Source organism: Rhinolophus hipposideros (genome assembly GCF_964194185.1).
Source record: "Rhinolophus hipposideros genome assembly, chromosome: 26".
In the NCBI taxonomy this organism is placed as follows: Eukaryota; Metazoa; Chordata; class Mammalia; order Chiroptera; family Rhinolophidae; genus Rhinolophus; species Rhinolophus hipposideros.
In genome coordinates, this window is record NC_138072.1 from 10,762,701 (window position 1) to 10,775,020 (window position 12,320).

At 38.6% G+C, this 12,320-nt stretch overlaps 2 protein-coding genes across 3 annotated transcripts in view; one reads left to right on the plus strand and one right to left on the minus strand.

The window, feature by feature from the left end:
• IARS2 (isoleucyl-tRNA synthetase 2, mitochondrial) overlaps positions 1–10,282 on the plus strand; it is a 33,089-nt gene extending 22,807 nt beyond the window's left edge. The window contains exons 16-24 of one of the 2 annotated variants that reach the window (XR_013992676.1): positions 981–1,083; positions 1,960–2,085; positions 2,670–2,801; positions 3,598–3,704; positions 4,364–4,509; positions 5,178–5,368; positions 6,957–7,101; positions 7,838–8,120; positions 9,031–10,282. Coding sequence is in view for 1 of the 2 variants with exons in the window: in XM_081039427.1 (XP_080895553.1) it covers positions 981–1,083; positions 1,960–2,085; positions 2,670–2,801; positions 3,598–3,704; positions 4,364–4,509; positions 5,178–5,368; positions 6,957–7,101; positions 7,838–7,980 (1,093 nt within the window). In the remaining variant the exon portion in view is untranslated. Of the gene's footprint in view, positions 1–980; positions 1,084–1,959; positions 2,086–2,669; positions 2,802–3,597; positions 3,705–4,363; positions 4,510–5,177; positions 5,369–6,956; positions 7,102–7,837; positions 8,988–9,030 lie in introns of those variants that run through there. The other variant, XM_081039427.1, reaches the window with a different exon arrangement.
• The window catches only part of RAB3GAP2 (RAB3 GTPase activating non-catalytic protein subunit 2), a 63,148-nt gene continuing 59,428 nt past the window's right edge, over positions 8,601–12,320 (minus strand). Inside the window, exons 34-35 of the mRNA XM_081039426.1 lie at positions 11,462–11,620; positions 8,601–11,246 (exon numbers count right to left, since the gene is read on the minus strand). Coding sequence (XP_080895552.1) covers positions 11,091–11,246; positions 11,462–11,620 — 315 coding nt within the window. The 3' untranslated portion in view covers positions 8,601–11,090. The remainder of the gene's footprint in view (positions 11,247–11,461; positions 11,621–12,320) is intronic.

Below are 12,320 nucleotides of genomic sequence, written 5' to 3' on the forward strand. Positions count from 1 at the left end.
TGTGCCAAAAAAAAAAATGTATATACATTTTAAGAAAGGAAAAAACTATTAAAATTGTAATACTCAATATATACTGATAAGATGAATGCAAGTCATGTGTATACATTTTTTTGGCACCCCCTCCCCCGTATAGGGTAAAACACCGCCTTCAATTAGCTTAGTCTCCAGTCTCATGAGAGAAATGAGTTTGAAGTAGAAAAAGGAGAAAATACAGACAAGTTTTGTCACTGCTGCAGATCATAACTCCTTGAAGGAGTAAAATCAGCGTGACTGGAGTGGTGAGAACCTGTGGAGAACCAGGTGGTGAAATGTGGTTAAGACTCGACACAGAGGGACCAGAGAAGGAGGTTCTAGGTTGGCTAAAGGCAGCCTGAGCTCAGTTGTCCTCATTGGAATGTCCACAGTGGTTAATGAATGAACATTCCTTCAGCGAATTTTATAAATTAGGGATTATTTAGTTACAGAAATTGCTTTTCCTTGTATTTTTTAAAGGTTCTAGTGAGAAAGAGTCTTAAAGAGCTTAAGATTTTTGCAATCTTAACAATGAAAACCCATTTCAGAATAATTTCAATGTTTGTCTCTTGTATAACATGCTTTTATAAGCCAATAGAACAGCAGATACGTTTTTCTCTTGACTTGTCTTTTCGAAGGTAATGTTGAGGTGATAATCTGCTCTTTTCAAGGCATACTTTTTCCTGGTTAGTTTTAATGATCAAAATCAGTGCATAATGCTCAGGAAATACTTGCTTAGTAAAGGTAAACATCAAAAATTTTCCTGTGCATAAGTACGTAGCTTACTATTTAACATGCATGATAAATTAGCTGCCGAGAATTAGACTTTCAAGAAAAGCTTTCATACGTAATCTGTCAAATATCCTATTTTTGTGTCAAAATAGGATACTCTTTTTAAGCTGTAAGTCATCTTCAAAAAAATCATTATGATTCTGTTTATTATTCTAATAGCCGATTTATCTTCTTAGGACAGTGGTGATTCATGGATTTACCCTTGGAGAAAAGGGAGAAAAGATGTCCAAGTCTCTTGGGAATGTCATTGATCCTGACATTGTCATCAATGGAGGACAAGTAGGTGGTTCTCTAATAAAATTTTTATTTTTGTTTTAAGGCTCTTAAGTTGGCAGCTAAATACCCTTCATGTAGTTCCTTTCATGTAAAAAATCTTCGTACGAATAGCAGATGCATTACCATGTTTTAAAACTAGACTCTCAAATAATACATGATTTTAATGAGAAAGGGAAGGGCTGGGATGGTGGCCCTTTTGACTCATTTCAGGTCTCAATCTTTCGTTGGGTCCTGAATCATTTTACCCCTTTTGTAACTGTCTGAGCTTTAAAAGTTTGCAAACTGTAATGTGACAGTTAAAACGAAATGGTAGAAGAAAAAAATGAGATTGCAGCTTCTAAATGCATGTTTCATTATTCTTGGAAATTACACACCATTAATAAACATCAAATGTGGGGTTGCTGATCATTTGGTTTATTTTGCAGTTTTTAGAAAAGAAATCACTTGTCTCTTACTTTACTCCTTTGGCTTTTTACTGCCCTCCTAAAGCCCAGAACCATTTCTTTGTTTAGAGTTGCTAGGGAATACTGAAAGGGAAAAGCAGCCCTTCCTATTCCCCTCCGCCATCATGGGGCCCGTCAGGGCGCTGCTCTGAGTCTGACCACCGGCTCTGATAGGTAAATGGACACTCATGTGACCGGGGAGGAGACTGGTGTTAGCATCTGCGCAGTGAACAGATTGGAGAGACCAATCTTCTTTTATTCCCAGCATTGTTTTTTAGACGCAGTTTGGTTTCTGAGATCAGAGCCCTTCATTACAGTGCAGGTATTCAGTATTTATGCTCGTGTTGTGCACACACATTTCCTCAGTAGGAAATTGGTTCACCTACTGGAACTGAAAGCCATTTATATGTTTATCTTTTTTTCCCTCAATGGAAAGGATCAAAACACAGAGCCTCCTTACGGTGCCGATGTCCTTCGCTGGTGGGTGGCCGAGTCCAATGTTTTCACTGAAGTGACAATTAGTCCATCTGTCCTTAGTGCTGCCAGAGATGATATCAGCAAGGTCAGAGCCATCATTCTTCCTATTTCTCAATGAAAAGTTGATTATGTCATTGTTTCAGGAAAGGGCACATTTTGTTGGCAATGCAAAACTGAATGAAAATGAGTTCTACGTATGTTGTGAGCATTTAAAAATATCCTCTATTACTTGTTTCAAAAATTAGTAATACTAATAATTTTATATACTGTCTTTTTATATTTTATTAAAATATAGAGCCAATATATCTTTCGTTTTACCTGTGAGGCAGGTGAACACATTTTAACCTTCCCATATGAACAGATAAGGCCACTGAAAGGTGACTTGCCCTAAGTTTATAAAGAAATAGAATGAAAATTCTCTCTCTAGTCTTTATGTGGAAAGTCCAGGGATCGTTTCTATAACTGGACTGTTAGAATGAGAGTTTATTTTCTGTGGTTTTTTTTTTTTTTTTGCATTTGTAGTCTTACTTAAGAATGTTTAAAAAGTATCCAAAAAGAAAAAGTATTCCATTAAGAAAGTAACGAGTTGGATAAAACTTAGAGAAATACTTTTTCAGTAAGAACTGAAGGCATCATCAATTTCTTTGACTGCATTTTCCCCCCCAATAGCTTAGGAATACACTCCGCTTTCTTTTGGGAAATGTGGCTGGTTTCAACCCAGAGACAGATGCCATCCCTGTTAACAACATGTACGTCATAGACCAGTACATGCTACATCTGCTGCAGGACTTTGCAAATAAGGTCAGTGGGGATTAATGAGCTTTTGGAAAATGGAAACATCAGCACTGTTGGATGTTGAAAATTGGAGTTGGAGTTGCATGTAAATGGATCAAACCTTGCTAGACATTGTAACTATAGCACTGAAAGAAGTTAGACTTGATAAATTCCACTTATTCCTAGGTTGACCGGAGGTGTAAGTCTTAGGACTTCTTTCCTAGTTTCTCAGAAAACTAGAGAAGTACCTCGTGGGAACGATAGGCCCAGACTTCTCCTCAAACCATATTTTTCTCTCAAGATCAGCTTTGTTTCTCCGACAGAATGGAATAAAGGAGAATTGTACTTTACCTGCAGATGTACCCCTGGAAGCATAGAAATAGAGTATTCCTGTGTGTCTCAAGTTATTTTCTCATTTACATATGAACACAACTTTGTGTTTTCTCAAAAACGGGAAATGTGGTTGCTTCCACGTACGGACAGAGGCATGCGTGCAGATTTTTGCCCAAGTTTACTTTTCAGGCATAAATGAAGAAACATTGGTAACCTCTTCACTGTTTTGAAGTGGTGTGATTTCATCATTGAATACCTGACCCTTTCCTTTGATGAAAGTTGTTTTAAAGTTTCCAGAGTTGAATGTCCTTTTCTGAGGGTAGTCGAATTTGTGATCCAGGATGTTTGGGGACCCCCAAGAGCTCTTATTACCTGTTTTGTATTTGTCCGCCTTAGAAACATACTTTCCAAAGGAAGATATTTTGTTTACAATAACTTGCATTTCCATTTGTTTACCCAGCTTCCAAATGTTTTTGGCTTTGTTTCCTAGATTACCGATTCATATAAACAGTACGATTTTGGAAAAGTTGTTCGGCTATTACGAGCCTTTTACACCAGAGAACTTTCTAACTTTTATTTCAGCATAATCAAAGATAGGTATGTATGACTGAATACTGAAATACTTAACAAATATTTCTTGAGTGCCTCCTCTGCTTGGCAAATGGTGAGCAAGCTGGGCAGCATGGCGCAGTTAAGAAGATTGTAGAGCCAGGCCTGATTATGAATTTTCGTTCTGCCACTTACTGTTTATCTGTCAAGTGGTGATGTTAATTTAACATCATCTCATAATGTGGTTACGAGAATGAAGAGCGATAAGTAATGTGCTTAATGCTGCGTTTTATAAAGTAAGCGCTCAAGAAGTAATAGCAGCTAACGTGAGGTAATGAACATAGCACTTCTTTTCAGGAGTTTGTAAGTCTTAAGGGGCACAGACACAGCCTTGCAGGGGTGGGAAGTCACATTTTAAATACCACCAACTAACTGACCAATTGTCTTTACGCACTAGTCTAGACTCTGGCTACTTTCTGAAAAACGGAATTGGACATTACTACGTAGCTGAGAGTTTTTTGAGGGCATACATGGAAGGAGTAAAGTGTAATAGAGGATGTTATTACAAATTGTGATAGAATATCTTATTCTTTAGATTAGATCCACAGACTAGCCATTGTAAGAATAAGCTCAGCGTTGAAACAGCACCTGTCTTGGCAGTCAGAATATACAAAGTATTGTCAACTGCTGAATTTGTTCTTGTTCAGGCTTTATTGTGAAAATGTACATGATCCTAAACGACGCTCTTGTCAGACTGCGTTGGCTGAAATTTTGGATGTAATAGTTCGTTCTTTTGCTCCCATTCTTCCTCACTTGGCTGAAGAGGTATTCCAGCACATACCTTATATTAAAGGTAAGGAACACTTGATTCGTTCTCTGCATGAGAAAGGCCCCTGTTGAGGGTGCAACTTCCAGTTGTATCTGTTAGGGGCACTTACTAATCCACAATGATTTACGGCATGATGTGTCTTAGTCACTTCGTAGTTCCTGTACGTACTTGTGGAGGAGTAGGATGAACTTCCCAATGGCTTTCAAGCCACCTTGAAATGCTTTCTGAAATGTATTAGCAGCTTGACTATATTGAGCAATCACTTTTTCTTAAATATTTTTGTAAAGTCAGAAATATATTAAGTTTTATTAAAACAAAGTATCATGCCTTTTAGTAATTACTTTTATAATAGTCCCCCCCCCCCGTCCCGCCCAATCGTATTGAGCTTATAGAAAATCAGAAACTATAGAAAAGTCACTTACTTCCCTACCCAAAGACAGCTGTTAATATTGGGACATTTCTGTTTTATTTTCTTCCATCTTTTTTTTCTTTGAGCTCTTACTATATATTTTATCCTTTCTTTAAATATCAAAATTCCCACATGCTCACGTAAATGTCTGGTACATATTTAGATGGCTTCACAATATTTCATCCCACGATTACCTTAACTAGTAATTCTCATTTCCCATGAATAGTAACTATTTAATGGTTAGAGGTTGAGAACCTCTGTCAATTCCTGTTTGTTTTTTAAGAACCCAAGAGCGTTTTTCGTACTGGGTGGATTAATACAAGTTCGATCTGGAAGAAGCCTGGGCTGGAGGAAGCCGTGGAGAGCGCATGCACCATGAGAGATGCGTTCCTGGGGAGTATCCCTGGCAAAAATGCAGCCGAGTACCAAGTGACCATTGTCATCGAGCCTGGGCTGCTCTTTGAGATAATAGAGGTAGGCCTTTGTTTGGACCTTTTGCAATGGTGTTAATATCATAGTTTCACCTGAAATTGTTTTTTTAAAAAATCTCTGTATAAATAAGATTTTTTTTCATTAAAGAATTAGGAATTAGGATTTATATCTTCTAATTCTGATATATCACTGATTCTTTGCTTCCTTTTCCTTCTCTTACAAGACATTTACTCTGTTGCTACATTATAAGCTGGGACAGGGCAGATGTAATAGTTTTATTGGAAATGTACGGCAGTTTAGAATATACAAAAATGGGCAGTCTCGTGTTAAGGGTCTGGTTGGCTGAGCATTTCGTCCACCTGGACTAGATCAAAACAAGTCAAAGAAAGATCTGGAAATAACTCATTTGCTCCAGCAGATATGCTCATATCTCAAAGCACTCATGTATTTTTATTTCCCAAGGGCTGTCAGAAGTTTCTTCTTGGGATTCTTAGGAGTTGATTGGCCCGACTGGCTTAGAGCTTAATGTATTGACTCAAGATTTTTCTCTAGTTGTAATGCTTCAGAGAACTGGCAATGAATATATTAGACAGTTTTACTGGTACCATAGTTTTCTAAAAAATGACCATCTCCTTTGGTTGGTAAGCTCAATTAAAATTTTTAATATTGTTACTGATCAAGATTTGAGGTTTGAAATAGCAAGTATATATGAAATTGTTAAACTGGTAACAGAATTTCGATGATATATTCACATCTTAAAATGTATGGCCGGGACGTTCTGACTCCATTTTATGAGGAAACGAGCATCGAAGCTGTGACCTGGCCCACAGTGCTGGACATGTCGTGTTTCCTTTGACTTCATTAGCTCTGAGTAATAAGCTGAAAAGAATACAGCTCATTTAGATCATTTATACTGGGGAAAAACTTTGAATGTGAATATATTTTCCTTAGGAATTACACTAGGTAGCTGTCAGATGGAGTGCTGGTTCTATTAACTGCTAATTGCATTTGTTAAAATGAAATTAATCTCTTGAATCTCCTGTTTTCTCAGGAGCTTTTTGAAAAAAAGTCTGTATTATGTAGTTCACAAACTCAGTTTTGAAAATTACAGTGAAAAATGTCAAAGTGCTTATCGAACAGCTGCTTCAGTGTCCTTCTGGAGTTCTGAGCGGTTTTCAGAGAGCCGTCATTGGTCTACGTTGCCAAAAGCAGGTCCTCGTGTGGCGGGCATCTTAACCCCTCCAATGTAGGAAACATGATACTAGGAGAAAGTGAGGGCTTTGACAGGCCTGGGCTGTAGCTGCAGCTGCACACTTACTGGATGAGAAAGTTGGGCAAGTTGCCCTCTCTGAGCCTGTTTCTTCACTTGTAAACGGGAAGGTGTTTTGTGATGATTGGAAATAATGAGCACTTAGCATCTAGCAAAGTGAAGTGCCAGCATAGAGTGTATTCTCCATAAAGTTTTTAGTTAAAAACCTTTCATACTAGTAAGAACTGATGTATTTTCATAGTATTAGCGTCAGGAGGTAATGGTATCAAGGGGTTTCTCACTAAACACAAGAATTTACTGTCAGTAACCTCAGTTTATGGTAAAAATGTAACTTAGTAACTTGCACATGCTTCCTCTCAGATGCTGCAAATGGAGGAGACTTCCAGCACCTCTCAGTTGAATGAATTAATGATGGCTTCCCAGACAACCTTACTATCTCAGGAACCACGCGAGATGGCTGCAGATGTGACTGAGCTGAAAGGGACATTCCTAATCAATTTAGAAGGTAAGGAGAGTAACAAGTGGCAGCTGGAGAACTGAATGATGACTGTAGGTCATCTCCAACTTCCCAGGGGACTACATGTATTCTAAAGGCAGATACACACTTGGAATACACCTTTCCGTGGAAACGAGGTAAACAGTGGCCAAGTTTAAGAAGTGTCCTACCCACTGGTCTGGGGAACACAGGGCTGGGGTAGAAGAGGGAGTTTTCCTTCCTGTCCCGTGAATAAGTAGTAAAGATTCTGGCTTACCTTGCTTTTCAAATGTTAATGTACATTCTTTGGGCAACAACTAGACAATAATGTACTTTCTTTACTATGTGTTATCAGTCTGAGCTCTGAAAGGATCAACAGGGCAGAAAGTTGTTTCCTTTTGTCCAGACCAAAACGTCTTAAGTGCAATTGTCACTATAATTTGGCTCTTTTTAAAATTCTTAAGTATGTAGCTGGAAAGAGTGTACTTTATCAGAACTATACCTGGATGAAGCGCTAGAAGGTCTGCTCTGCCCGAGCTAGGTACAAAACTGAGTGACTTGGGGGGAAATCAGCTAACCTCTCAGGGCCTCAGGTTCCTCAGCTTTCCTCCCTTGTCAAGTTGTGTGATTCCGTTGTCTTGGCTACTCACGCAATGTGTCAAGCTTTACCAAAGCAGGAAGGAGAAAGCTTGAAAAAGGAGCACCTGCAAAACCAATGAAGATACAGTGATATGATTGATACTCCTCGTGTGTTTTTCTTGCACAGGTGGTGATATTCGTGAAGAGTCTTCGTATAAAGTACTCGTCATGCCAACTACCAAAGAAAAATGCCCTCGTTGTTGGAAGTACACAGCTGAGTCCTCAGATACACTCTGCCCCCGATGCACGGAAGTTGTTGATGGAAAGTAGGACCTCTCTGCTGTTGACAGCTGACCGAGCGAGATCCCCGACAGGACTTATGAGCTTAGATGGATGGTTTACAACGTTGGAAAGAAATCTACGGTTTAGGTAATGAGTGGAAGAGGAAATGCTGCAGGATGAGAGTCAAAGTAAGAATTCTAAGATTTTCCTGTAACTAGCTACAGAATAATGTGTATATGTATATTGCAGACATGCCCATATGCAGAGGGGTTGATACATTTTGTGACAGACTCATTCAGAACAGACACTGAATGTGCTTGCCTTCCAATGTGGCTGAGCAGAAAATGTTTTATATTTTATACATCTGTTTGACTCAGTATTTAAGTTCTGTAACATCTAAAAATAAAGGCATTCTAGAAAATTATTGAGTGATGTTGGTGTAGAAGTTAATATCAAGTGAAAAAAATGGTTTTGATTGGGAATGGCAGGGGTGTGTTTCCTTTGAGAGATGAAGAGTAATTTCGTTCTGCCTTACTAGCAAACACCAACCTTTTTGGAATAGCTGCAATACAAAGAAAAACATCACCAAATCTGTTATTCTCATATAATAGGGGAAAAAAATCTTAATAGTATGTACTTAATAATTTAGGAATGTTAAGGAAACAACATGAAAGCTGAAAATTTATTTCACTATTATACATCAGTTCACAACAATGAACAGACACAGAAACCAGCAGTATATACAGAATTTCACTACTTACAGTACATTACACAAGATAAATAGAGCATTTTACAAACAACTCAGTGTTGGGTTAAAATCATTCTAGAGATGACTGATTCAATTCAGCAGAAAACTGTCAGGGTGAGAGAGGGCTTTCCCTGTTGCCATCGAGTACTTCAAAAATACTTGTCTCTTAAGAATTAAATGAATTGCAGCCACTTCTAAGTGAACATTATATTCCCTGTACACTTAGTATTATTAAATCTGGGTTTTCTGTGATTTTAAATTGCAGTTAATCGTGTTTTTTTTTGTTTTGTTTTTTGTTTTTTTTTTTTAAGAAACCAATCTAAATATAACAATGTTTACTTTGACCTTAGATGAATTTCTGCTGGTGGAGGGTCTTGCCTTCCATCTGTGAAAAACTCAACGCCTGAAGTGCAGTCAGTGAAGCCCAGTAAAATGAGGTCTGCCTTCCTGCACACAGCTATGTATTCTCTCCTATCAGATTTATTTTAAAAGCCCTGGATGAAACAGTAAAATACTTAACTGCTTTTCTTAACCATACAACTCAGAATTCAATTTTAAAATTCTGAATGGTAAATTTTAGGATTACAAAGCTAACTAGAGACTCAATGATTTATTAGGGGGATCTACGTGCCATTATTTCAGCTTATTAATATTCTCAGCAATGCCCACATTTGATTGTATTCTACCAGAATAAGTTTAACCAGTTTTATTATCTCAAATGCTAAGTTAGGTACCCCTCCCTCCAAAGTGATAATGGAATCAAAGTGAAGGTTTAATCTTTAAAAATGCTATAATTCCAAGTTTTCTTTGACCAGCCTCCAAAATTCATAACTATCTTCCGAATATTTAGCAAAATCACAGGAAGAACTAACCCTTCAGAATACATATAACCAGTGCCTATAAATCTAGAGCTATTTATGAGAACTCATGGATGTGTCTGGATGGGGCAGTGGAGATCCAAGCAGAGGCCGAGAGGCTGGACTAGCTAAGGTCCTTTTCATACTTACACAGCATGGGTCTCCATCAGACTTACAGGCCCCTCATCCCAAACACTCAAGACAGCCTAACAGCTTCTTTCTCAAGATTCTAAATTAAACAGGAAGTTCTTATTTGAATGTGATCTTTTAGTTAGAAAGAATCGACATTGAGATACCCTCAAACATCAGACATTTTTTCCTTTATGTCCCTGAAGGCCATATTCAACCTTGTACAGTTGCTAGAGTTGGCTTCTTTCAAGGAAGGAAACGAACTTCTATATCACAATGAGTTACCATACTATGAATAACAATTGTGATCCATGACTGATATCAATAATTGCACTGTATGGCTACATTCCAAAGATATACCCCGGTAAATACTTGGTATTTGTAGAGCTCAAAGCACTTGTTAGAGTTTTGGTTAATTTGGTTTTAATCAAATGATTATTCAGCACTTGGACTGCTCTAGGCACTGTCGGGTACCCAGCTGTGAGGTAGGTTTGCTAACGCTGTCATATCACTGAGCATTTTCTGTCCTGTTCCTAAGAACAGATAACATTCCCGAGTCCCAGACGCAGGCATTTCTGAACACTTGTAGGAAAAATAAAGTTGGACTTAATCTTTTAGCATCTTTGCCCTTTTTAAACATAAGTTTTACAAGATAATACATTTTTACAATGACCTGATGTGGATAGGACTTTGAATCTTGGCAAAAGGCAGATCTTACCTTGTATTGTAATTAATTTTGTTGCGTTGCTCGCATCTGATTCTCAATTTTGGCAAGTACGGCAGGTACTTTGGTACTTGACACGGGTTCTCTCTAATGTCCCTTCTGACGACTGTAACGATCTCGAACCCTTCTTCCTGCACGGTCACGTCCTCTGGTGGCAGCAGCACCACCTCTGGTAAAGGAACCTGTCCTCCTCCGGAAGTCCAGGTGACAGTCCCGCGTGGATTAAGCATGAGAACAAAAGCATGTCCTAACATTGATTACAGGAGAGTGGGCTGTTTCTCTATTTTATGGGTGGGGGCTATCCATGGACACGTTGAACTTTACTTACAACAATCACAGTTTGAGTATGAAATATAGAATCTTATAATAACATCATCTGTAAGTTATAACCAATTTTAAATAGCAAAATTGAACAATAAACTACTTAAGTGCTTGAGTTAGAAATAAACAGTAAAACATCTGTATTAGTAATTAATAGTATAATTGATATTTCTTTATATTTTACCTTCAGTTTTACCCAAAGGAGTGGAATTTAGCCCGCACTGTACTTTTTTAAAGTAATAATATATTTTTATTTATTTTATAAAAGGGAAAAAAGACAAACTCCCTCCATAAAATTCCAGCTCTTACTATGTAAAATAGCCATGCACTAATTCATGTTATAGTCACACAATTTTAGACTGTTTTCAGTGGATAAGGGTCATAAAGAAGGAAGAGATATGGCTTCCACAGCTTCAATGAGGTGTAAGGCTAAACTATACTGCCCGTGGTTTTCTGGTAAAAGCTCAATTACTTTATTTACTAGGTTAGCTGTTGTGGCAATTGGCACTTCTGTGTTTTGAAGATCCTGGGGGTCCTGCAAATGGGACACAAAAATAACCCATCAGTTATATATACAACTAAACTGTTACTAATTTAAGATTTATCAGAATAGTTACTTCCCAATAAAAATGTTTTTCTTCAGAACTAAGTAAATTAAACGTATACTTACAATTTTCTCCTTAACTATTATTCAATACACATTTAAGACCACACCCCACGATCTGATTTAGCTCACTCCACTGGACTCACCATCGCTTTCAGCCAAGTGCAGAGTGTGGGTGGAAGTCTGGCAAGCAGCTCCATTCCTTCTTTCGTCTGGGTGTGGAAGAGCGAGTGAGCCAGCCTCTGCCCCGTGAGCACCAGCAGCTGGCTGGCAAGGACCTCTTTGTCATGCACCTGGAGCAGGGCCTGAGGAGGAGAACACGGACTGCTGGTCAGTGGGCGCTAAGAGCCTGGCCGGCGCTAGGGGGCGCTGCCACAGACGAGTCAGTCCAGTTCACAAGCATCTGTGGCCGTGTGTCCAGCTGACCCTTGAACAATACGGATTTGAACTGCGTGGCTCCTCTTACACGTGGATTTTTTTTTCCCATAAAGACTGTCAGTGTCTTTGCTCTTGTGGTTTACTTTTCCCCAGATTACTGTACTATACGAATACAGTATGAAACACATAGAACATAAAGTGTATTAACTGCTCGTCTATGTTAGTGGTAAGACTTCCAGCCAACAGTGGCTATTACGAGTTACGTTTTAGGGGAGTCAGGTTATATGTGGGCTTTCAACTGCGTGGCGGTCAGCTCCTCCCGCCCCCATGTTGTTCAAGGGTGAACTGTACAATCAAAATATAGTCCAAATCAAACTCCCCATTTAAAACCCAAATTTCTGCCATCACCTTATTTTCCAATTCAGTATGTCTACGAGTCATTTTCAAGCTTTTGGCAAAGGAAAGGAATTATATGAAATCACTGCACAACTGCTTAAAACCTTCTGATGGCTTCTGATTACGCTGTTAAGTAACCATGGGCTACGAGACGTACGATCTCCTCACCTCCTACTTCTTCAATCCTCCCTCACTGTGTATGGGCTTTTCCTGGACCTCGCCAAGCTAGTC